Here is a 21,199-nt window from a genome sequence, read left to right as displayed (position 1 = left end):
ACTCCAGAGGCGCCCCCTGGCCTCCCACAAGCTCCAGGGTCCTCCTGGGCCCAGGCTTCCCCTCGACCCCAGGAAGGGCACAAGCAGACTTCCTTTGCACAAGGGGGAAACCAAGGCACAGCTGGCGGTGGGAGCCGGGGAGGGTGCATCTGAGTGGCTGGTGGCTCAAAGTCGGGGCATGTGCTGGGGAAGCCTAGGACCCCGCCCCGTGAGGAGGCCGGGGAGGGGGCGGGGGAGCCCTGGCCAGCTCCCTCCGAGAAACGCTTTACGACTTTCTAAGTGGGAGCTCTGCTGACAGCTTAACGGCCAGCTCCTCCCAGGCCTGGGCTTCATATTTATGAGCTGAAAGGCTTTGAGGGGGAGTCTCAGGAATCCAGCCCACACCGCCCAAGCCTCAGCCCTCTGGCTCCGGGGCCAGGAAGCCATAAAAAATTATCTTGAATTGCTTCCCTTCCCCCAGATGTTTTTTTTTTTTTTGAGGGGGGATGGGAAAGGAGATGATGGTGGAGGGGCGGGCAGGGAAGGTGTAGGGTTTTTTCCAAAGCCTGTACAAGCAAACACTCTTGGAGGGAAAGCACTGACCCCGCAGCCCGCCTCATGCGTGACTGCCCAGGCTCCTGCGGCAGGCTCTGCCTGGTCCTGGGGTCCCTGGCCTGAGCTGTGCGTGGCTGCTCATACTCATGTATGCCAAGGGCGTCAGCTCCAGCATCTCATTTAATATTCAAGTTTGAGAAGGTTTGGAAAGGGGGCGTCTGAGGGCTCCAGTTTTGCTGTCCCTCCTGCCCCACCAGGCTGCCCCAGGGTGTAGAACGCTTCAATTTACAGCTGAAGAGGCCCAGAGAGGGAATTGAACTTGCCTAAGGTCACACAGCGCGTTACTGGCCGAGTGTGGGTTACTGGCCAAGTGTGGGGCTGAACCTAGGGCTCTGAGTGGCCCGTGATACACTGGGAAGAGCGGATTCGCACATGTTGGTTGGGGCAGGTGGGGATGATGCCTTCTTCAGAAACCGGGCCTGGGTCTCCCTGTCTGTACAGTGGCTCTCTAGGGCTCTGGGCAGCTCTGGCACTCTAAGGCTGGGATTTTACATTGCTGCCTGATCTGAGGCCCAGTTGGTGGCCGTACTGCACCCCCTGTGCCCTACTCTCATCCTCGGGCACCAGGTGCCCCTCCTCTTCAGGCAGAGGCCAGAGGCCACACCAGCCCTGGCCATCTCCTGAGACCAGACCCCAGAGCTGGGAGCCGAGCCCTGGGAGCCCTCTAGCACCCTCCTGCGCCCCTCCCCGAGTGCCCCAGCCCCTGCCTGCCTGGGAAGGCCATCGTCTCCCACAGGATGTGGCCGTCTGGCTGGCTGCAGCCTCCACCACATCCCTTCTGGGCACTGTCCAGGCCTGATGCTGAGGAACGCTGACCACAGAAGAGACCCCACCCTCTGTCCCCATCGCGGCCACTCTGGCTTGGCCCCCCGTCCACACGCCCCCTTCTTCCTGCTGAAGTGGGTCAGTGCCACCCAGGGAAACCAGACCGCTGCTCTCCCAGAGCCCAGCGGGGGTCTCAGGCCATAGGAAGGGCTGCGGGACTGGCGGCCAAGCCCCCAGAGGGCCAAGGCAGGCTGGCAGGGGGTCTGGCCCAAGGGGTCTTTTGGTGGCTGCAGGCCTCCTGGTCCCCTCTCTTCCTCTGTGGTCTGAGCCCCTCCCTGGTGGCCCCCTAGCGAGGGGCCATCTGCAGATAATCAGGGAACAGATTCCGAAAGGAGGAAAAAAAAAGCACTCAGGCGCCAGACAGGATCCTTATCTTGGGGGTGGAATGTCAGAGCAGCAGCAGCAGCCGGGCAGGGAGTCCCGGAGGGAGGCCCGGGCTGTGCAGCCCTGGGAAGGGTGGGGGTTAGGGACCCGCCCTGCGTTCTGGGCAGGCAGGGAGGGAGGGGGCGGGATAGTCTGTCCTGGCCGGCAGAGCCCGAGGGGCGTCTGGCCTCCCAAATCCTTGCCCTCCAGCCCAGCTCTCAGGAAGGGTCTCCCCAACGTGGGACCTCCACGGAGCAGAGGGCAGGGGCCGAGGTGAGCCCCCAAGCTCCCAGCCAGGAAGTAAGGCGCCCGGACTCAGCAGCCCTGGAACCGGCTCGGCTACCACCTTAGCCACAGGACTGTGCCCACACCGCACCTGAGAGCACTCACCTGGAGGACGTGGATTAACACCCCACAGAGCTCCGGGTCCTCCACCACGACAGGGTCGATGACAGCTAAAACAGGCCAGAGTGAGGGTGCCAGCCGAGCGCTGCTCTGAGCCCCCTACCCCTAGAGGCTCTGCCGGGAGGGGGCTCTCTGCTGGCTCTCCCAGGGCCGGGGGCCCCCAGGCTGTCATGCCAGTGCTCCACTGCCAGTGAAGCCCCCAACATGGGGACAGCCCCTCTCAGAGCGGAAAGCAGGTCTTCTGATGGGGTCTGCTTTTCCCGAGGGCCTTCCTTCCCGGCTCTGGTGGCCCCGGGGGCTGCCTTCCCGGCTCTGGTGGCCCCGGGGGCTGAATCCCAGCACCAGCAAAGGACCCTGGTGGAGGGCAGTAGCGAGCACGGCCCCAGAGCTGGGTTCAAATCCAGGCCTGCTGCTTCCTGGCTGCGTGACCCTGGGAAAGCAACGCCCCACCTCCCCACCCCTGGCCTCAGTTTCCTTTATCTGAAATATGAGGAAGCTGTCTTTTCAGTGTGAACGTTCTGTGATTTTACCCTTGACCTAACAGTTGGGTCTCTGCCCCTGAGAAAAGTGAACTGTAATATAACAAGCGAGCCAGGAAACATGCACACACACACATCAAAGAGCATCAAACTGTGACGCGCGTACCCTGGAGCATCTTGGGGCCTCCTGCCGGAGTTGGGCTAGTTCACCTCCCAAGCAGGGGGCGGAGGAGGAAATGCCAGCCAGGGTCCTGACAAAGAAGGAAAACTCCTGGCTGGCGCTGGGGATTAGCGGCGTGCTCCCCTGCGCGCCCCCCTCCCCGTCCTGCGAGGGCTGGCTGGGCCGTCCCCCAGCTGTCATCCACCGGGACTGTCCTCATTAGCTGCTCTGACAGCTGAGGGGGGTGGGAGGGGCAGGCTGCCTGGTGGCCGCCGGGGAACTGAAGCCAGTTAGAGACAGTGCTCGTCGAGGGGTGCGCTGAGTGGTGGGCTGTGGAGTGGGTGGAGGTGGAGGTGGTGGTGGAGAAGAGGGGCCAAGGCACGGCAAAGGGGAGGGGCGAAGGCGAGAGCTGCTGGAGCCTCCAGCGTTGACCAGGCTGTGAACGCGGCCGCTGGCTCAGTATTTACCGTAAGTTCATCGGTCTTGTACTGTGGACCCCAAGATGTGGCCCACCGCAGGACCCTCTTCCCCCATCTCCTCACTGCCAGGACACACACGCAAGGGTCCTACTTTCCTGAAAGACCGCCAACCCCAACTCTTCTGGTTCACACGTGGGGAAAGTGAGGTCCAGAGAGAGCAAACAGCTTCGCTCAAGGTCACAGGCACGCTGGTACTCGAACTCAGCTCCCTTGGCTCTCAGGACAAACGCCACAGGAGGAAAAACACCCAGGCCACATCTATTTTCTTTTGTTTTCGTTTTTTAGGCGGTACCGGGGATTGAACCTGGGACCTCGTACATGTGAAGCAGGCGCTCAACCGCCGAGCCACGCCCGCTCTGCCCAGAACACATTTAGAGATGTGACAGTGACCTCTCCGCCAGCCTCCCCGCCAGGTGCAAGCAGGGCTGACAAAAGCTGGGTGAAGGCTGCAGCCACACCAGTGTCTACCATGCCTCAGTTTCCTCCTTTGCATCAGCAAGGCAATCATTGTCAGCTCGCAGAGCTGTTGGGAGGATTGCATGAAAACCCCTGGGAAACTAGGGTCCCAGACAACAGGAATTTGTTTACCTACATGCTCAGGAGAAGGGCTGGGAAGAAGTGGGGCAGGACCGGTGGGCGGGACGGCTGTGGGAGATGAGTGGTCCACAGCTGCTAGAGCACCTTGTAACCAAGAGGAGGCATGGAAACCACCTAGGGCAACACCGGGGTACCAACTGGCAGAGCTGGCGGTGATGTCACGCTCCCACCCAGTCCCACGCCTTCCGCCAGGCAGGCTGTGAGGTCACCGGCAGCACCTCCCCCACCCACCCTGGGCTGAGCCAAGAGGAGCATGGCACTGCCAGGGCTGGGGCGCCGCAGCCTGGCGCAGAGTCCACAAGCCCCGCCCTCTCCCCCCCCCCCCGCACCCCCACTGCCATCGCTGCTCCTCCAGCCCCCCGATCGTGTCTCAGTCTCTCTCCACGAGCACAAGATTGCTGCTTCTCATATAACACGTAAGCTGTGGTGTGAACGTCTGGTAAATAAAGATCTTATTTAAAACGTGTGCTATCAAGGGAGAAGAAGAGACAGGTTCCAACACAGCTCGGCCGTCTTGCCAGGAAAGGAGGTGCTGGGGGCCGTGTGCAGAGGCCTCGTCCTTCCTGGGGAGTCGCGGGGAGGGGCTGCAGGCCTTGGCCGGGCTCTTGACTCATCTGCCAGGGTGGAATCGGGTACTGCCTTCTTTATCCAGGCAGGAGGGTCTGGCCAGGAGGGAGTCCCTATGTGAGGCTTGGGTTTTCCGTGTGGAACAAGAGGCTTAACTTCGCAGGGCTTTCTGAGAATGGCTCTGATCCTGGGGTCCCTTACCTTAGCTGCACAGTAGGACCACCTGGGAGCACGCAGAACTCCTAACACCCGGGCCAGGCCCTTCACCAGGGAAACCAGAACCTCAGGGCTGGGACCCAGGCACCCCGACTTGTAAAGGCGATCCCACTGTTTCTACCGGGGTTGAGAACCACGAAGCCAGGCTGTTTTTTAACAAGGAGGGTGCTGTGGAATCTGCCGGGCTGCAGCCCTGCCCAGGCCTTAAACCAGAACTTCTAAGGGTGACGGCCAGGCCTGGGAATTTTGAAAGGAAAAGGAAAAAACAACTCAGACTCTGTTGTACAATCCTGGTTATTCGCTCTCGGAGGCCCTGCCCTTCGAGGGTGCTCTCCGGGCCGGGCACTGTGCTGGCTCACACCGAATGAGTGCCCGGCCCTGCCTGCATGGAGTTTACACGCCATAGGGTAGACAGAAGACGAACCAGCAAAACATGAGAAAATCCACAAACGATCCCTCCAGAAGGGAACAGTACTTTGAAAAAAAGTCAAAGAGGCAGGGGGGCCAGGGAAGGCCTCCCTCAGGAGGGGACGGTGAGTGGAGACCTGAGCGGCAGAAGCTCAGGGGGAGCGCTCCACAGAGCCGCAGCTCCCCGTGTGGAAACCGACGGCCCTTCGGCCGCAGAACCCACACACAAGCCACCCCCGGGTTTGCAAGGTGCTTAGACAGGACACGCATGGCCCCTGCACTGTCACAACTGCATCCCCTGCCCCTCCAGAAATTCTGCAGGCTACTGGGCAAGGGGATTTTAGAAAACGTGGAGCAGGAACTTGGGGGAGATCCCGGAGTTCACTAGTCCACCCCCTAATTTAACAGATGGGGAAACCGAGGCTCAGGAAGCGATCTGCACTGGCGTAGCATTTCAGCTCTGAAAGGGTTAATAGTGGCAAGGCTTTCACTAGGGAGCCGGCTTGGCTGTCCAGCCCACTGTCTCCCCCATCAGCCACCCTCCCCGTCCCCAACCCCTGCTGCTGGATGCTCTCCATAAATCATCTGTGTCTCCCAGACCTGGTCCCAGCCGTCTCTTCCCCGGTGGGACACACCCAGGGAGCTTAGGTGATTGGGGAACCCCGCCCCCATCATCTCTTTGAGGGTGGGAGGGTCCTTCCTCTCCCACCTAGAAGCCCACCAAAGGCCAGGCAGAGGGCCCCAGATAAGGCCGAGGGATTTGGAATGTGGTGGGATCTGGAATTTTCCCCTGGGGGAAGGCTGGTCCCGGCTGTGAGCGTCCACGGCCCAGGAACGAGGGGGTGCGGGTGGCCCAGGAACAGGGGCCAGAGGCCGGATGTGGGTGAGGGCGGCGTGGGCTGCCACAACGTGGCCGCCTGACCTGGGAAAGTCTCTGCCCGGGAGAGGCAAGCCGGGCCACTGGCCACCCCCTGGACAGACCACCGAAAGGAGCTTCCACGGCGGCCACTGACTCGCTCCTGCTCATCCCCTCGCTGCTTCCCCCTGGGCATGTGGTGCAGCCAAGGGGGCTAGAGGCGGGGCCGCCCCCCAGGCACGTGGTGCAGCCAAGGGGGCTAGAGGTGGGGTCGCCCCCCAGGCATGTGGTGCAGCCAAGGGGGCTAGAGGCGGGGCCGCCCCCCAGGCACGTGGTGCAGCCAAGGGGGCTAGAGGTGGGGCCGCCCCCCAGGCAGGTGGTGCAGCCAAGGGGGCTAGGGCGGGGCCGCCCCGTGTCAGCCTGCTTGGCCTCTTCCTTGCTACGTGTTCAGGGGTCCGCAGGGTCCGTTCCCGGCCATGAGTGGAGGGTGAGACCCCGTTCCCCAAACAGGCACACACTCCTCCCTACTCCTTTTGCCCAATCAGAGCTAAGGCTTTTACAGCACCCCCTAATGCCCTGCTCGGCCCCTGTGGGTAAAATGGGGGAAAAAGCCAGGGCGCCAGTGAAGGATGACCTGGAGCTCTCCAGATACTTCTTTTCTTAATCGTTCTCAGCCACCAACCCAAGGCGAGAGTAGAGAGAGGGCTGCTGGCTGCGAAATCAGGCAGCGACAAAGGCAGTCAGGAGATAACTTGGGCAGTTCCCTTTTCCTGCCTCGGTTTCCTCACTGTAGAAAGGGGATGAAAACACGCTCACTGGCTCTTCTGGGGGGCACTGAGAAGCTCGGATTCGCTTGTGGCAGTGCCCTTTGCAGGGTGACGTGCTTCCTGCCATGTGACGGTGTTGGGAAGCCTGCGGCAGCGTGGGCAGAGGCTCGTGGCCAGCTCTGACCCAGCACAGGGGATGTCGGCTGCCCGTACCCCCAACGGGGCCAGGCCGGCGGGTCCGCGGGGCAGCGGGGGCTCCCCCACGAGCTCTGCAGTCACAGTTCCCAGAAGGAGCCTTGGAAAGGAAGTCCAGGGATGTGGGACGAGGCTTCCACGCCTCCGGGGGCCTGGGCTGTGCTGGGAAGGCGGGAGGAGGCCTCCCTCAGGCGTCCAGCCCCCGCTCCAGCTCCACAGGATCCAGGGAGCTGGGGCAGCGGAGGACACTGTTGGGGTGTAAAGGGGTGGCCCGAGCCGGAGGTGGAGCACTCAGGCCTTGGAGCACGACCTTCCCACAATCATGCCTGAGGCCCCCTCCCGCTCCAGGAGGCTCTGAGGTCTGGCTCGCCCCCTCCCCTCACAGACCCAGGCGCCCTGAAGGCGCAGCCGCCCCCAGGAGGACTCGGAGGCGCCCCCATGAACACAGACCCTGAGCGGTTCTTAAAATGGGCAGAGGCAGGAGGGGCCTGGAGGATGCTAGCTGGGGAGCCCAGCTCTGTCCGTCACCTGCAGCGCTTTATTGTGGCCAGAATCCCCTCTGGGAAGGATTCTGCATTTAGCAAAGCGGTTCCAAGTTCTGTGTGCTCACCACCCATCACTCCACAAGGAGGGCCTGGGGTATGAGGACGGTAGGCAGGGGACAGCGCCTAGACCCCGCCTTGGGGAGTGGTGGAGGGTGGGCTCCCTGAAAGAGCACTGGCCAGTCTGCACTCCCACCAGCAGTATCTGAGAGTGCCTGTGTTTCCAGAGCCTCCCTGAAAATATTTTTAAAACTTCTCCGGTATGGGATAAATTGTTTTAATCTCAGGGTTATTTTAATTAGCATTTCTCTAATTATGAGTGAGTCTGAACATTTTTCATGTTTTTGAGGGTCACAGTTATAACTTATTTTGTGAATTGCCTGTTCATGTCTTATTTTTTTATGAGGTTGTTGGTCTTTTGTCTCTAAATATTTATTAATAGTTTATATTTTAGGGGTATTAGTCATTTTTTCTGTGGCATATGTTGTGAATATTTTCTTTCAGTTTGTCAGAGACTTTGCCTTTTGATTTTGTTTATGGTGATTTTTTGTCAAAACAGGTTTTCAGGTTTTATGTAATAAAAATGATCAACCTTTTATTTTATTGCCTCTGGATTTCAAGTTATAATTAGAAAGCCTTTCACTACACCAAGGTTAAAGAAGAATCCATCCGTGTTTTCACCTAGAAATCGTTTGGTATCACTGTTTACATTTAGATCCATTATCCATTTGGAGTTTATTTTTCTGTAGGCTGTGAGATATGAATCAAATTTTATCTTTCCCAAATGGCTATTCAGTTGTCCCAGCACCACTTATTAAAGAGCTTGTCTTTATCCAATGATCTGAGTTACCACCTTTGTCATACACTATATTTCCATAGGTACTGGGGTCTAATTCTGGACTTTCTGTTCTATTAATTTTGACTGGTCTATTTGCCAATTCAGACACACTGTTTTAATTATAAAGGCTTTATAGTATGTTTTAATATCTGGTGTGATAGTTTTATTTCTTTACCCATTTTTATGCCTCTAATTGAGCTCTCTTGTTTAATTGCATTCGTTAATCCCTCTAATACAGTGTGGAAAGCAGAGATGGTGGGTATCCATGATTTATTACTGATCTTTGTGGAAATGCCTTCAGTAGTTTCCCATTCACTGGCGTTAAGACTAGAGTACATATATTTTATTATGCTAAATAAGTATCTTTAATTCCTATTTTAAGTGTTTATGCCATGAATAGGTGTTGAATTTCTTCCAAAGCTTTTTCAGCATCTATGGAATTAATCATGATTTTATTTCATTAGATTCATTAATATGGTATACGATATGAATACAGGGTATGTTATAAATATTAATGGATTACTTCTGAACCAACCTCACATTCCTAGAATAAATCCCATTTGGTTGATGTATTACTTTCCTAAAAAAAGAGGGAGAACAGAATTGGACAGAATTTCTCTGTCCTCTACTGTTTTATCAGATCCAGTCCTCAAGGCAGCCACGTGAAACAGGTTTCATTCATTCCCATTTCACAGATGAGGGATCAGGGCCTGACTACGGGGAAGCAGCCGGGCCAAGATCACCGCACTAGCACACGGAGGAGGGAGGACTGTATCCTGGTGTGGTTCCCAAGGCCCCAGGGATATGCGGGCAGCATTATTTGTCATTTAGTTATCAAAACGCTTAGTATGTGCTAAGATATTGAAAAGGGAAGAGCTCTGTAAGAACCGGGAGGCTTCCCTCCTGCCCACCTGAAGCCGCCCCACCCGAGCCTGGCCGGGGAATGGCGTGCGGGGCTGGCGAGGGGCTGCCAGCCAGGTGTGCAGTCAGCAAGCAGACTCTGCAGGAGGCCGGGGGCGGTGGGGGGGGGCGAGGCAGCGAGCAGCGGCTTCAAGACCTGCCACGCCCCCTCCAAATCAGCCGCGCTCGGTCTTGGCATTTAGGTCTCAGGCTCAGGATGGGGAGGTGGGGGAGCAACTAGAAGAACGAAGGCTGGCCCACGGTGGGAACAAAATGGAGAGAAGAAAACTCTACCGCCCCACTCCCCGCGGGACTACCTGCCCCGTTTTCTAAGAACGGGCGGCCGGCCGAGGGATTATGTAACTTTCAGTGGACATGGCAGATGGCGTGCTGGCTCCGACAGCACCCAACCCTGCGCTGACGCTAACCTTCCCTGACGTGGCAGCCAGCGTGGTCTGGGGGCACAGAGAGGGATGGGAAGTGGCCCAAACCTTTGTAATTTAGTGCAAAAGCCACAGCAGCCAAGACACAGAGGCCAGGGCCCAACCCAGCAGTGGGCAGGTTGCAGCCAGGGAAATGGAAGCACAGGCCACCCCATCCCACGATGGACAGTTCTCAGGGTGCACCACACAGTCCCTGGGGTGACAGACCCTGCTCCGCCCGCCTCCTCCCGTCTAGGGTTTGAAGACGTTTCCAAAGCACCTCTCTGGGTGTTTTCTCACTTGGTTCTCCCTGGCATTCAGCACTTTCTATTCCTTTTGCCAGGGAGCAAACTGAGGTGCAAAGAGGGTGAGTGATTGGCCTCTCACATGGTGACAGAGTTGGCGTCAGAGCTGAGGCTTCCAGCTCCTAGTCCAGTGCTCTTTTTACATGTGTGTGACATGCAGACTTCTCTCCTTGCTGATAAACTCCAAGGGGGGTACTAGGGTCACCTCACTGGCCGTCCTGAGTCACGTGCACGTGGCTTTACAATTGTGGACTTGGGTGGTTGGAAGAAATCACACCTTATGCTGAAACCTCTCCCTGCTAAGAGGAGATCAGTAGAAAGAAAGATGGGGAAAACTTGTGATTTATGGGTTGATTTCTTTCCAGGCAGAAAGAAAAGGAAACTTTATTGATGATACCTGATCTTATTTAATCTCCCCAATAACCAGGGCCCCCATTTTATAGAAAGTAGATGGAGAATGAGAATTGCAGTTAGTGAAAGAGCAAGGACTTGAACTCTGATTCTAGGGTTGACTGTCTTCATCTGGACAGATGAGGGCTCCGAAGGCCAGACAGGGACAGGCACTAGTCCACTGTCACACAGCATATTAGCTTCATGGCTTGGATTAGAATCCAGGCTTCTTCCCAATGCTCAGTTTAGCCCTCTTTCTGCTGGTGACTCTTTCGCATGTTGTGTGTATGTCTGCACAGAAGTAGTATGAACCAGGAGGAAAATGTGGGGTCAGGTCAAATTTGCAGCAAGGGTCATTGTGCTAAGCAGTTATGGCTTGCTGCCAGACTGGAGTTCCAGATTGGCCTATGGTCAGGGCTCCTGGCAAGGGCCAGCGGACGCCCAGCTGTAAGGGTGGTATCTGGGCCAGGCCTACTACTGCCTCAGCCGAAGGCCTGGGGGTGTTTATTCTCCCAGGGCCTCTCCCTGCATGTTAACACTGGACACAGTGCCAGGGAGAGCCTGGCTCAGCCAGACCTTGCAGCCAGAACTGCTCTGCACCAAGCCCAGATCTTGCCAAGATGCTGGGGTGGTCACTATGGAGGACCAAGGCCTGGGGTCCGACCCTGGCCATGGACCTTCTGACATACCCTCTCAGTCCTGTACCTGCTCCCAGGTTGCAGGGTCAGGGTTCATGCAACAGGGCATTCTCTTGGGCCACTAGAAGGGCAAGGAGGAGAGGAGTGATTGTTGGGCTTGGGGAGGCCAGCAGGAAACAAGCGTTTTAAGGAGGCCTGGATCCGCCGTGCTTTGCTAAGACCACCTTGCAGATAAGGACATGGTTTACCAGCCCAGCAAGTGTCTGCCAGACTGCTTTCTGCATGTAAAGAGACTGAGTGCGCTGGACTGCTGTGCTTCGTTAAAAGCTGGATGGTGGGTCTACTGGATTTAACAAGTAAATGCTTTCCTACATAGGAGCTCTGACCTGAAAGCCTGGCTCTGACTTCCATTGTGCCTGTACATGTAAGAGCTCAAAAGAAAGCAAGCAGGAGAGAAGGAAGGGAGTGAGGCAGGCAGGCAGCAGGTGAGGCTGTAAGCATCTGTGAAGCAAAGATGAGAACCTTCCAATTCTTTGGCAACTCATCCCCAACGGCAAGTCCAGGGCACGCTAGGGACTGAACGGCAGCAGCCTCTGGGCTGAGCCCCTCGTTCATCCTACAAGCAATTATTGAGTACCTTCTGAGTGTCTGGCATTGTGCGGGGGCCAGGGACACACGAGGGAGCAAAAGCAGACCCCGCCACCCTACGTTAGCGCCCCGGGCAGCTCTCCCAGCTCCTAGCTGTTCCAACCCTGCGGGCCTCCATCCACTGACCCTGCCTGCCCATCCCCAGCACCCGCCTTAGTGACAAGGGAAGGGGAAGGGGACGAGGCTGCCCCATATGGCACACCCTTCCACCCGGTCACTGCCCAGTCTGCCTTTGAGGGGTGATGCCAAGAGCCTGCCTAGCTGTGCCGCGGAACGATCAAAGGTGGGGTGGGGGAGGGGGTCAGGAACAACCTTCCTGGAATTTCTGACTCAACTTCTCGTAAGCTCTGCGTCCTCCATGGGTGTTGAGGTCCCAGGCTGGGCAGGCGGGCGCCTCTGATCGCATTACAGCGCTGCTTTCCTTGGGCTCTGTCTCCTGATGCCGGCAATGCCTCCCGACACCACTCGGGGCCTCCGGGGGCTGCAGGCTCCCGGGTGATCTCAGCAGAAGGCACTTCTCCCAGACCCTGGGGACACTTCCTGAGCTTGGGCAGGCCAAGGGGGGCACCAGGGACCAGAACAGCCTGCCTCCCTCCCTCCTCTTCCTGGCCAACTGGAAGCCACCACCTGGGCTCTCCTACCCAGAGACGTCAGGGAGAGAAGCAGGGCCCGGCTCAGCCGCAGGTCAGCCAGATGGCGGGGAGCAGGAAGAGGGAGGGCAATGCAAACCGGGGGAGCACCTACTGGGTGCCAGGGCTGCACACTATCCTCTCCCAGCAGTCGCCACCCAGCAAAGTCCATGGTGTCATCTCTGTCTCCAAAACTGGCTCAGACACTCAGCTGAGATTTGAACCCTTCTAACTCCAAAGCCTCGGCTCTTTCTACCGTACTAAGGAGGGACCCTGGCCCCAGAGTCTCTGGTTTTATAAAATCAGTCACGAGTCAATGGCTGAGTGTGGGATTTGTGTCCTAGGCAGATGTGCCAGATGTTCCCACCTCCCACTGTCAAGTGCACATCCCCTGCCAGGAACGCCCTCTGCTCCATTAGCTAAATTCTCCTCACCCTGGAGCCAGTTGTGTCCCAGCCTCCCCGCCTTCAGGAAGCCTCCTTCGACTGTCCAGGCCCAGAGGAGCTTCTGTCTCCTCTCAACATCTTACATATTTCCCATCATACCACCTGATATTTGCAACCAAAAATGACGATGACGATGATAAAGTAAATGTTAATGCATTAGAGCATGCAAAGCACTTTTATGTATTCTTTCACTCCTCTCCTCTGCAATGATCTGATGAAATTGATGCTATCATCACCCCCATTTTACATAGGAAGAAACTAAAGCTCAGAGAGGGTAAGCAACTTGGCTGGGACACACAGCCAGATGGTGGCACAGCCCGGATTTGAACCTAAGCAGTCTGACTACACACCATGTCAGGCCCTCCCAGCGTGCACACATCTTGGCTCCTGTTTGCATAGGTTCCTTTCATCACATGCTTCTCTTGCAGCCCCAGCATCATAGGCCTGGCACTTGGCTCATGCTTCACAATCAAGAAGTGACATAAAACCCGTGGATTCTTCAAGGGTCAGGCCTATGCCTTGCCCCTCTCTGATTCCCAGAGCCCAGCACTTGCTCAGGAAATGTGGGCTGGACGGAAGGAACGTGTGCTGCTCTCTTGCACCGGGTTTTTGGGCGGGGCCAGGTGTTCCAATACGTGCTCACTAGATTCCTGCACACTAGATGGGCCCCCTCTGGGCCAAAGAAACGGAGGCGTGCAATGGCATGGGGTCAGGTCAGGGGCAGTCTGCTCCCACCACACCCTCTGCAGGGCTCCACCCTCAGCCTTGGCATGGGGGCCGGGGGTGGCAGAGGAGGGTGAGCACCACTTTGCTCACAAGCCAGGGCTGTCCCTACCGGCGGGGTCTTTTTTCACCTCCTGGGCCTTGCTGGGTATCTGGGACTCTCGATCTAAGGCAGGAGATGCTTATGGAGCAGGAAGAAGGGACCTAGGTCCCAGAGGGTGATTTATGGCTTCGGAGAGAGACCCAGGGCCGCATCATGTGCACAAGGGCATTCCAGTCGATAATATTGACTTTCTGGAGGGTTCTCTATAAACACAAGTGGTTCTGGGCCTCGGCTGTCTCTGTGCCTTGCTGGCTGCTGGGGCCTCCTCAGATAGAACCAGATCACAAATACGCAGTCCTGAGGAATCATACTTCTGCCCCAGACTTAGTGAGGGGGAGACCAACCAGGACCAGAGAGGGAACGGCACTTGCCCAAGGTCACACGGCACAAGAAGGGTAGGAACCAGAGTTTCCTAACTGTTAAGCCAGTATGCTGGCCTACCAGGCGTGGAGTCTCCCTGCTTTCTCCCCTCTCTCCCCACTCCCCTGAAGGAGGAAGGCTCTGGCATTGCAGACTCTCCTGAAGACTCACTGTGTGCCAGGCACTGTGCTAAGTGCTTTACCATACAGCAGTCATTTAATTCTCAAAACAACACCATGAGGACAATATTATTATTAACCTCAGTTTACAGATAAGGAAACTGAGGCATGGTGCAATTAAGTGTGCTCCTAAGGTTGCAGAGTTAGTCAGTGGCAATGCTGGGAGGCTATGCTCCCCTCCTCACATTTCCAGGTAGCCACACCATGCACCCTTCTGCACCAGAGGTGAAGGCCTGGGGAGGGGCCTCGGGGGGGGGCCTCGGTGAAGAGGGAAGGGTGGTGGTCGAGGGGCTGGGAGCTCACCGAGGTGGTGAGGAGAAATGAGTCTTTCCACGCTGACCGGCTCACAGGATTGGCTGAGTAGAGGATTCTGCTCTCCCCTCCTCACCCACTCTGAGCTCTCGGATTGGGGGCGCGGCAGAAGGCACAGAAGTATACCTTCCCATCCCCCCACCCAGGAAAAGAAAACCTTCCAGTGCATCAAAAGTATTCCCAGGGTCCACTCTGCCTTCAAGAGCCACAGAGAGAGAGAATAATAAGACATCTTCTTCTCTTGAGCCCCCACCCCAGGTCCCAAGCCACAGAGTCTGGGGTGGCTGGGAGGGGCAGGAGTGGAAACAAGGTCAGGGTGCTGCTTCATCAAAAGGATTACTGCCCACCCCAGATGCCGTCGGGGCCACCTCTCCAGAGCAGGGCACACCTGCCCAGGTACCTCACCTATCTAGTCCCCATGCCATCCCCTTTTCAGGAAATGCTCTAAAGAAAGACCTGAAGGAGGAGCAATTCAAGGTCTGGTCCCACTCACCTCCTCTAGGAAGCTCCAGGCTTAGGACGGTGACCCTTTGCTGTGCTGCCCCTGGGTAAACTGCTGCCCTCACGTGGGACCCAAGACTCTGAATGTCATTTAACGTTTCCGGGGTGGACGTCAGCCTCCCCCACAGCGCGCCCTCCGGCTCTGACCTGGGTCCCCACTCTGCCTCCTTCGGCTTCTTATCCGGGCATCCGTCTCCCCAGAGGGGCTCTTCCCAGGGCAAAGTACGGTCCCACTTATAGGTTTTATAAACTGTGAAGTAACATGCACACACTGGGGTGTGATTTTTCTCTAGGTCTCCCAGCTCCAGACTGGGGAAACCATCTGGGGAAACCATAGGAGAGTTAAGGGGGTGGCTGCCCTCAGTAGGGGCCGACCTGGGAAGGCAGGACAGGGGGTGAGGACAGTGGAATCCAGCGCATGCATGTGTCCACCGAGAGCCCCAGCCCTGAGACACGCCGTCCTGAGATGTGTCTTCCCATTAGGAAGGCCACTCACTCAGGCTCTGCCTGTCCCTTCTTCAGATTCCGGGGTAGACCCTAGTACCTCTGCAGAGAGACGGGCTGAAGGGAGAGCCTGACCCAGGGCGGGGAGCAGAGCCCCAACCACCGCCCCTCCCACTGCTCTGGGCAAGCGACCAGCTGTGTGCAGGGGCCCCTGTCTCCTTGGGGACAGTGGCCCAAGCTCCTGGGCTGCCTTGGGTCCTGTCTTTGTCACTCTTTCTCCCTCTGGAGCCTCAGGGCCCACTCTTCCTTCACTCCTGGAAGCTGGCCTCTGCATTCAGCCTCCAGAGCAGGGCAAAATGAGGGGCCAGCCGCCTGGCCCCACCCTGAAGAGGAACCCCCAGCAGAAAGCAGAGGTTCAAGCTTCCCAGGTCGGTGACTCCCTGTCCCACACGACAGGTACCTATTTCAGGCAAACCACAGGCACCCCCCCCCCACATCATACATCTCCATGTACACGGGAACGACCCCCCTGGACACACCCATCCACTCCCCTGCGCCCCCGCGCACCTCCACCCCAGCGAGCGCAGCACCACACTTCCACTGCACACTCCCCCCCAACGCCACCCCCCCCTCCCCCTCGTCCCCCCGTATGCACTCTGCACCCACCAGCCTGCCTTCCTTGAGAAATGAGCCGCGCGGCGGCGGGGAAGTTGTGCGGCGCTCGGGGCAGCGCGTTCCGGGAGGCGGGGAGGAGGGGGGCCGCGCGCTCGCAGTCGCCTGCCGGTGGCGTTAGCGGTGGCGTTAGCGCTCCCGGCGCTCCTGCAGACAGAGTTAGCTCCGAGGGGCGGTTAGAGGCCGTGGCGGCGAGGAGGGAGGTGCGAGGGGGCCGAGGGGGCGCCGGGGAGGGACAGGAGAGGTGGGGAGGGCAGGGGGCGCGGCTCACCACGTCACCGCGCGGCTGAATGCAGCCCGCAAGCTGCGGACAGGCTAATCAGGCCGCTTTGTCGAGGAGGGCTAATTTGGGCACGTTCAGCAACTGGGTTCTTTCGCAGAGAAAGAAGAGTAAATAAAAAAGCGGGGGGGAGGAGGCGGGGAGGGAGGCGAGTGATTTATGCCTGCGCTTCAGTAAATGCTTTCGTTGCCATTAGCATCATCGAAGACCAGGAGCCAAAAGAAAGGGGCGCTGCGGGGACCTGTGGCTCTGCGCGGTCTGCCTTCGGCTGGTCCTCGTGCTCCGTGGAGCCTGCCCCGCGAGGATGCAGCGGCTGCGGCGGATCTGGGCTGGGTTCGAATTCGGAGTGCCCACCCAACGGCCACGGCCACGGCCAGCTCCGCGATGCCAGGCTTCTCCCCAAAAGCCCAGAGGAGGGGCTCACCTGGCCCCGTGTCCCTTAAATGCCTCTGACCGGGACGAAATGAATTCCCGGCTCCGAACAGCGAGGGCAAGGGGGTGGCACTCCAGCCCTAACTTCTGGAGCAAACCCGAAAGCAGATTCACTGCGCCCTCCTGAAACTGCCCTCCCGGTGTATTACTCTAATTACGATATTTTTAACAGTCCTTTTTAAAAAATGCCAAAACCAGAAAAGCACAGAACGCACTTGTTTGGTGTTGCCTTTGCAGCTTTAATGGCTCCCTTTGTGGAAGCTGTTAAGGAAACTGGTGAGGAATGAAGGAGGCCAGAGAAGCACAAGCACAGGCCAGCGCTGCCGGCTCCCTCCTCTACCCCCTGGGGTGGCCCTGCCTAGGCAGCATTTTCCCCCAATTCCCTGGACCCAGCCGCAGTCGGAAAGCCCCCAAACCCTGCGTCCGAGCCCCTCCTCCCTTTCCTGCAGGCCTCAGGGGGCTCCACAGGGCCTCCTCTCCATATGCCTAACCTCTGGGGGAGAGCCCAGGACTGCCCCTTGCTCTCTGCGCGCCTGCAGTGGAGGGGGGCTAGCCCATCCTCTCCCCTGGCCTGGTCCCCATGGGCCCAGGAAGCCCGGACCCTCTTTGGTAGACATTTGTGCCTAAGGGGAGGGGAGCTGGGACGCAGTCTGACAGCACGCAGCCCCTTCAGTTCAGGAGAAGCTCCACAAGAAAGTGGGGTGGGATGGAGATGGGCCCCTAGACCTTCGTAATGAAAAGTAAAAACATTCTGTCGCTGACTGCAGAAATGGGTGTGGGGCTCTACAACGCCAGCCTGTAGCCAGGTAGCCCAAGGGAACCTGGTTTGTTACTTGACTTACTTTCCCCAGGTCTGGGCAGTTACTGGGAAGGGGGTGAAGTGTTGGGGGAGTGGGACAGAGCTGCTTTTGGGTACCTGCTGCTGCCTCAACCTGACCTTAGGCCCTGCCCTGTCCCAACTTAGCCTTCTTTCCCCATCCTTCTTGGCCCCCACCCATTCCAGCTACACATCCCAACCTTATCTTGAGCTGCCTGCCTTAAGCGACACCCCATTTGAGAATCTCAACTCCAGAGCCATGCTGGCTGGTCCACAGCCCAGGTGGAACAAAGAGACCAGAAGGATCAGTCTGAAATTCGTGAGAACAGAGGTCAAATCCTGGCTCGGTCCCTGAGTTTCCATGTGACCTTAGGCAAGTGGCAGCCTGTCCAGAAGCTACAGCTGCTAAACCAGTAGTTTGGAAAAGAGGGAAATTATTTTGTCCTACAGAATTCCATGTGTGAGAAGAAGTAGGGAAGAGGGGGGAGAAGAAAGACTACAAATGAAGTCCCCCACCCCACCCCTGCAGTGGTACTGGGTACTTTCACTTTAATGAGAAGACCTATTAAGATGTTCTTGATTTCCATGTGTTTAAGTGAGATAGGTGTTTGCTCTCATGTGGAAGGAGGTAAGGATAAGGACAGGGACAACACATACACACACGCACACATGCACACACACACACACACAGAGCCTGAGCAGAGCCATCAGGAAAACTCCCCATTTTATTTGCACTTTGAAAAGAAGTGTTATCATGACACCTCGGCTCCTTCTCAACCAACCACCCAGCCAGAGGCCAAAGAAAGGCTCATTAAAAGCTCTAGGAAGGGCTGAGGGGTGGGGTCTGCGAGCTTCCCAGGGCACCCTGGCTTTTGAAGTGGCCTCTCCTGGCCAGTCACCCCTCTCCTGGCCTGCTCCTTCTCCGGATCTAGCGTTTTATGGTTCCGGATTTGATTTATCCATCATCAAACTTTATGGCTTTAAAAAAATTCCCAGTGCTGTAAAGGAAGCTCATCCCCATAGTCATTAGAGGTGGGGGACTGAGAGGGGTTTGGACACCCCCAAGAAAGAGCCCCCTCTGTGAGAACAGTGTCCCCTTCTCAGCTTGATATGAGGCTCACAGCAGAGGGGCAAATATGTGGCGGGTGGAGGGGTCCAATGTGGCCTGAATCACTCAGGCTACTGGACAGGAGCCCTGCATATAAGTCTGTGACCTGTTGTCACATGAAGGCAAGATCTGGGGAAAACCAACACTTTGGCCTTGGTTTTCCCCATCAATGAAATGGGACTTAAGCAAAAAAAAAAAAAAGAGGGATCCACTGGGAAAACCCAAAAGGTATTCTGAAAGATGCTCTGTGCCGGTGGCAGCAGAGAAAAAGGGTTGTGTGGGAGAAAGAGGCCTGTTCTCCCGCCATGCCCCCAGGCAGGTTTCAAAGGGCCGCGTTCTGGGCACAGGGAAGGCTGCAGGCGACCCCACCAGTTGGCCCCTCTCCAGGCTGGTGGGCAGGCAGCCCCTGCCGTGCTAAGTAATGAGCACAATTCCAACACCGACTCAGCTCCGCTTGCTAGCGAGAAATCAAAGCCCCGTATTAGAGGCCATTTCTGGCTGGGCACCATTTGTGCCCAAATCCATCAAAGCTCCGGGCCTGGGGATTTTTCTGGGGAAGGTGGAGGCTGGATGCTTTGTTAAGCAGGAAAAAGGCAGGCCACCCCCAGTCTTCCCAGCCGAGCCCACCCTCCAGCTCCGGAGAACTCTGGGCCAACTAGTCTTGTCTTTCTCCTGCCTACCGGATCCCCCACCCCCACTCCCACCCCCAGGAATCTCAGTATTCATTCTTGATCCCACCGCCTTGCTGGTTCAAAAACAGCTTCCCAAGACCCAACCCTGCCCATGTGCCATTTACGGAGACTTCACCCTACCCTTCAATCACCTCCCCCAAAACTCCCTCAAACCAGAAACCCACACCCCAGTCCAGCACCTCCCACCTCCAAGTGCACCCTTTAAAACAAGGCTGGTTATTCAGCAGCCTTCCCACCCCCCATCATTACCTTCCAACTTCAAAAGACTGCCTTAAATACCAGAGTCTGCCCAAATCATAATTAACTTGGATCAAATGACGGCGTGTCTTAACTTTGCAGTACAGGGGTGGGGGGAGGGAAGGAGGATGTGCTAAAACCAAGTCCTCACTCCTGGGCCGTGGGAATTATTAATTCAGAGTGTGGGATCATTGGCTCCTGGGAGAGGGGGAGAACGGATGTCAACATCCAAGCGGAAAGTGGGGTGGGGGGAGCGGGAAGGGGGACCGCGTCATCTCATCCCCTTGCTGCACCAGCTTTCCTGCCCCATTCTCAGCCTCAACTCAGAGAGTATGCCTGGCTACCCCAGTCAGCCCACCTGTTTGGACTTGGGCGTTGACCAGCTCCCCGGGAAGATGCGGCCGGGACAGCGACTCCTGGCGCAACTAAACGATGAAGGAGACATGTACACATCCACGGCGGGAGGCCAGGCTCAGGGACTTTACTTTAGGAACCCCCTTACCGCATCTTTCTCTGTTCAGAGCAGGCCTTGTACCCAAGCGAGAGTGCACCTAGTTTGCTTCCCGGACGGAGAATATTGGCGACCCATTTAAAGAGACACTGGGCAGGATACACTACGTACCCCCAGTCCCCAACCTCTACCCCAACACCCAGGTAAAATCCTCTCAGATTTGCGGGCCGGCGATCTCGGGGAAAGCTGCGTGTGCAGGATTCAGCCCTTCTCGCGTTCACTAACCAAAGCCCTTCAGCCCGTCCTCCCCGCCGCTGGCCACGCGGGACCCGCGCCTCGCGTGCTCAGCACATCTCTCGCTTCTTCCCTGTGGAGTGCGGATTCGCTTCCGTGAAGCGCGAAGGAGCCCAGCCCAGCCGCAGCCGGACTAGGAAGTTGCCGGCGAGAGGCGGCGGGCGCACACCTGGACTGGGCAGCTTTATCCGCGGCGCCGCCAGGAGCGCGGGGAACCAGGGTCCCCTGCACCCAGGCCCTTTAGGAGGCGTAGCCCCAACACAGACCCTTCGTTCCAAGGAAAAGAAGCTATTCCTTCCAGTCGGACGCGGGAAGTTTCCAGCTTATTCCGAACCCCCGGGACCCCCACGAGGTGGCTGTGCCATTGCCCACTTTGGCGGGGCAGAGAAATTTGACTTCCAACTAGGCGACCTTGCCGCTCTGCCGGCGCACACCGCCGCGGCAAGGACCGCCTCAACTTCAGCGCAGAGTGAGGCGCAGGGGTCCCCTCGCTCGCGCCCCCACGCCCCGTCGCTCCTTACCTGCTAGGCTTAGCCTCGGGTTCCAGCAGAGCAGCAGCGCCAGCAGCAGCGCGCCCCGATCTCCGCTCCGGGCCCACATGCTCCCGCGGCCCGGCTCGGGCGCTTCTCCCCCGGGGCTCTCTCCCTGGCCCCAGCCTCGCCGCCGCCGTCTCCGCCGCCGCCGCCTCCTCCTCGCCGTCCTCCCCGGCGACCGGCAGCGCCAGCCCGTGCCCTCCGTGGGGGCAGCGGCAGCCACGCTGCGCGCAGGGCCGCCCGGCGTTCGGAGCACGATGGGTGCCCGGCGCGCCCCTCTCTGCGCTCCACGGACTCCCGGGCTCCGAGCGCTACCCGGGCCCCGGAGTCCGGGCTCGGAAGTTGCGCGGTCGAAGGTGAGTGCGCTCAGCGGCGCTCGCAGCTGCTGGCGC

At 57.8% G+C, this 21,199-nt stretch overlaps 1 protein-coding gene across 2 annotated transcripts in view; it reads right to left on the bottom strand.

Annotated features, from left to right (window-relative positions):
• The window catches only part of UNC5B (unc-5 netrin receptor B), a 78,634-nt gene extending 57,435 nt beyond the window's left edge, over positions 1-21,199 (bottom strand). Inside the window, exon 1 of one of the 2 annotated variants that reach the window (XM_058298983.2) lies at positions 20,796-21,199. In XM_058298983.2, the coding sequence (XP_058154966.1) occupies positions 20,796-20,874 (79 nt within the window). In that variant the 5' untranslated portion in view covers positions 20,875-21,199. The remainder of the gene's footprint in view (positions 1-20,795) is intronic. The other variant, XM_058298984.2, reaches the window with a different exon arrangement.

Source organism: Dasypus novemcinctus, chromosome 6 (assembly GCF_030445035.2).
Source record: "Dasypus novemcinctus isolate mDasNov1 chromosome 6, mDasNov1.1.hap2, whole genome shotgun sequence".
Taxonomy (NCBI): Eukaryota; Metazoa; Chordata; class Mammalia; order Cingulata; family Dasypodidae; genus Dasypus; species Dasypus novemcinctus.
Note: the sequence above shows the minus strand (reverse complement) of the source record. Positions and strands in the feature narration are given on the sequence as shown.